Here is a 4,028-nt window from a genome sequence, read left to right as displayed (position 1 = left end):
ATTGTTGAAACCTTGCGATCGAGGAGGCCTAATCGGCTAATCCCTATGTTTTTTTTCTTATTCATGTGCTTGAAAAATCCTGCAATCAAAGTACCGGCAGGCCGCAACATATGATGTCCTTGGAGTGTCTGATATTTAGGGTGCCATGTGGAACATAGGAATTGTGGTCCTACCTCCTGTTTTCATCTCTATCTCTAGAATTTGTGAGGTTTGCCCGCGTGACGCCCGAACAGGGCCTAGAAGGTGGTTAAGGAATTCCAACTTCAAATGGTCCTACTCAAAACAAAACATAGGGTAACGATGCGTAAACTTCCCCAAAAAAAACTTAACTCATTATATAACGATGATGACAAGTAGGATCTCACGGCTCATACAATATATTCTACATATGGCATAATACATGCATATCACATTATAGCACTAATTAAATAGACCTAAATTAACCTCCTCTCCGAGACGAGCAAAGCAAAGCACAAGCCGGCCGGCAAGCCGCCGGCCACAGCAGCCGAGCAGCCTACGCCGACGGCTTGCGCACGAAGTAGCGGTAGGCGGCGACCTTCCGCTTCCGTGAGCCGGAGTTGTCGATGGAGAGCACCATCTTGCCGGGCTCCTTGGCCGTGAAGGCGTTGTGCACGGGCTCGTCGGCGGCGGCCGGGACCTTCTTGGTCCTCTCCACGCACAGCGTGTAGCCGCCCTCCGCCGCCGGCACGTACTCCGCGCCGTACTCGAGCTCCCAGCCGCCGACGACCAGGTCCCACGTTATTGTTGCACCGGCCTGGAAATCAAAAACACATCGGTATTCAAATGACCATGCAAATGTACGAGTACTATTACCACTTTACCACTATACAAGTAACATAATTATCTTTTTCGCGCCCGTGTTCTTCATGAAGCAGCAGCAAATTTCTTGTCACGGGCCCCGCCACGTGCTCACGTGAGCATTGGACGTACAGTCCAGAACAGTGCCCATTTCTTTACAGCGGTTAAAGAGAAGAATCGACTGTTGCTGGAAAAGAAAGAAAAGAATTGACCACTGACACATCACTAGCCTAGCCACTAGCGAACAAAACGAACCACCCTTTTACGCCTCCGATTAGGGGAACGCGGAAGCTTTGTAGTACTCGTACCCGCAAAGATTAGCGGAGGCTTTACCGCCAAATTTACCCTAATCTTTTTTTGACAGTCCCTGCTAATGCGTACTTGAACAAAACAGTGAGCACTCTTCACTCTTTTCGCTTTCAGCACACCACGTCGCCGCTGCCGCTGCCAGCACGGGCTGCTGAGTGGTGACAGCGCGTGGAGACCCGCGCCGTGGCGTGAGCCGTAAACAAAAGCAAAGCTAGGAAAAGAGCGCACGGCCGCTGTCGTCGCCAATACTTTATCCCGTAAAACTCTCACATCAGCACGGCGCCTGCTGCGTCGCGTACGAGGAGAACAAGGGCGGACAAGCCGCGGCGGCAGAGGCGTTGCGGTGCCGAGAAGAAACGGAAACGGAACGAGCCAACTCCATTCAAACCTGGCCGAGAAACTCACATGCCATGCCATGCCATGCCATGCCACCGTTCTCTTCTTTAATTAATATTTTATTTTACGCTACTCTTCACGGGAGCTCTCTCGTGAAGCGGTGGACATGCGTGCGCAGTGTGACCGGCGTTACAGCTAGCTACACCCAGCTTTTCCAGGCGCGTGAGCCAGCGCGCCGTCTGAACCCAAGGAAACCCAGGAAACCGGCCCCGTCCCATGCCATGCCCGTGTCAGCCTGCTCCGCAGCGTCGCAGCGGCAGCGGCAGCGGCCACTGCGGTGGTGCTTGACGCAGTGTCCACTGGTGGCATGGCAAGAAGGCTTTTCGCAGTGTTCCACGCCGGAGATTTTTCAAAATTGGTGTAAGGGCGGCCTCGCTCGCACCACATGCGGCACTGCCATCCATCCACGGATTCTATCTCGTCGAAAGATGCTTGCTACTTCTACCGTGGTAGGTATGCATGGCCTATCGTCCTCTCGATCGCGGTTGAGGTGAAAAGGTAAAAACCAGGAGGAGGAGCTGGAACCAGAGCGCTTGGAGCCAAATGCCTGGGACACGGCGAAAGCAAAGAAACAAAGCCTTGCGTTTGTGCTCTGCCCGGTAACGAGCACACCGGCCGCAATTGTTTAGGCACAAGACGATTTCGGGAACCCGGATGGAGACAGGCACGAGGAGGAGGTGACGGATAGTGCACTCGTAAATGATTTTCTTTTTTTTGTGCATTATTATTTCAGCAGATTTGTGCCCTAGTAGTATATGCGTAAGGCGACGTAAAATTACTCCTGTGCGACGCAGAGAACTTCGGGAGGGGGCGTGGCGTTGTCGTGTAGGATAACGGGATGTACCTCGATGCCGTCGATCTCTAGGAAGACCTTCTCGCCGCCCTTGATGGTGAACTCGGACGCCGGCTTGGGCGGCCCGTTCTCCAGCTCGCTGGCGCGGCTCAGCCCGCCGTACTGCACCGGCACCAGCTCCGGCCGGATGAACCTGGCAACGAGCAACCGCCGTGTCAACATTATAGGGACGGAGCGACGAGGAGAAGCAAAATTTGAGCTCATCGATTGGAGCTGCGCGCGCGCTTACTTGAAGAGCGTCTCCGCGACGTTGCCCTCGCGCGCGATGACGAACTTGCTCTTGGTGCGCTCCGTGAGGAAGGGCGAGATCATCGAGAACAGCACGGAGAAGTACCACGGTACGTTCACGAACACCTGCTCGGTGCCAAACGCGAGTGTGGGCGACGGTGTGAGGTAAATGGCAGGTGTTCGACGAAATGCGAGTCTTAAACCACACGAACTAAGGCAGTAGGGAAAAGAAGAGTACCTTGCGGGCGACCATCTCGGGGTAGTTGTCCTGGAAGAGGGAGAGTATCTGGTTGGACGCGGCGCGGAGCTCTCGCTTCGGCATGTCCTTGAGGTCGGTCACCTGTATGATGGCGTTGACGCCGCCGGGGCGGAGCTGGAGCGCGCGCACGCCGCGCTCCATGATCTGGACGCGCCACCGGAGGAACCGGCTGAGGCGGTCACCGTCGCCGAACACCCGGTCGTACATGTCCCGGTCCTTGAACACGCCGTAGGCGTTGTAGCAGACCGGGTGGCCATCGCGGTCCCAGCCGTGCATGTAGGCGACGATGCCCTCCAGGTCCTTGAACCCGAGGTCCTCGTCCAGCACGGCGTCGGCGCGGAACTCGGCCCGCCAGGCGGCGCAGCGGAGCAGCATGGCGTGCGCGTCGCGGACGCGGAAGTCCCTGGCGCGGAGGAACTTGAGGAGCACCACGTCCGTGCGCTCGTCGGCGGGGGCGTCGCTGGGCGGGTTGAGCGGCACGCCCCAGATGGAGATTTGGTCCGGGTGGGTGGCGAGGAGCGCCCTGAGGTCGGCGAGCGCGCGGAGGTCCGAGGCCGGGAGCGCCGCGGCCACGTACGAGTCCTCCTTGAAGGAGGCCGCCCGGAGCAGCGCGGTGGCGTCGATGAGGGATCCCATCAGGCTGCGCTTCGCGCCTGGCGAAGGCTTCGGGGGCGCGTCGGTTGCCGGCGCCGGCGCGGGGGACGCGGCGGTGGTCGGAGACATGTAGGCCTTGGTGGAAATGCAGGGGGCGAAAGGTGGCGTTTTTGAAATGGAACGCGACGGGAGTCAGAGTGGAGCGTGGGAGTGGCGTTATGATGGTGGCGTGAGCGTGGTGTGGCCGGCGTCCGCTGCTCTGCTCTTGAGCTCACTCGCTCGACTCTCTTGCTGGGTTTTATAATAGGGAAACGGCACAAAGTATGACCCTGACCGTGTGAGGTATGTGTAGTTCGTAGGCTAGATTTGTTTTTTGTTAAAAAGAATTGCGATGTGACGTTTCTTTAACATGTAAAGAGGGAGTTTCATCCGGAAATTAATTTTGGAGGCTGAGCTCCATGGAGACCTCCAAATGCAAAATTCAAAATTCATGAAAATTCATATGTTCGTGTTTTAAAACAATTTGAAAAAATACAGAGATAGATGAAAGGCATAGTGCACAAGTATGAA

At 56.2% G+C, this 4,028-nt stretch overlaps 1 protein-coding gene across 1 annotated transcript; it reads right to left on the bottom strand.

Annotated features, from left to right (window-relative positions):
- Positions 1-310: 310 nt before the first annotated feature.
- On the bottom strand, positions 311-3,768 carry LOC125512222 (SEC14 cytosolic factor family protein / phosphoglyceride transfer family protein). Its single transcript, XM_048677317.2, has 4 exons — positions 2,844-3,768; positions 2,607-2,731; positions 2,369-2,510; positions 311-775 (listed from the first exon to the last, which is right to left on the bottom strand). Exons 1-4 carry the CDS (start codon positions 3,585-3,587, stop codon positions 515-517), a joined length of 1,272 nt encoding a protein of 423 aa, XP_048533274.1. The 5' UTR covers positions 3,588-3,768; the 3' UTR covers positions 311-514.
- Between the last annotated feature and the right edge of the window lie 260 nt (positions 3,769-4,028).

Source organism: Triticum urartu, chromosome 1A (assembly GCF_056163025.1).
Source record: "Triticum urartu cultivar PI428250 chromosome 1A, HENAU_Tu73, whole genome shotgun sequence".
NCBI lineage: Eukaryota > Viridiplantae > Streptophyta > Magnoliopsida > Poales > Poaceae > Triticum > Triticum urartu.
This window is presented reverse-complemented; position numbering and strand designations above follow the sequence as displayed.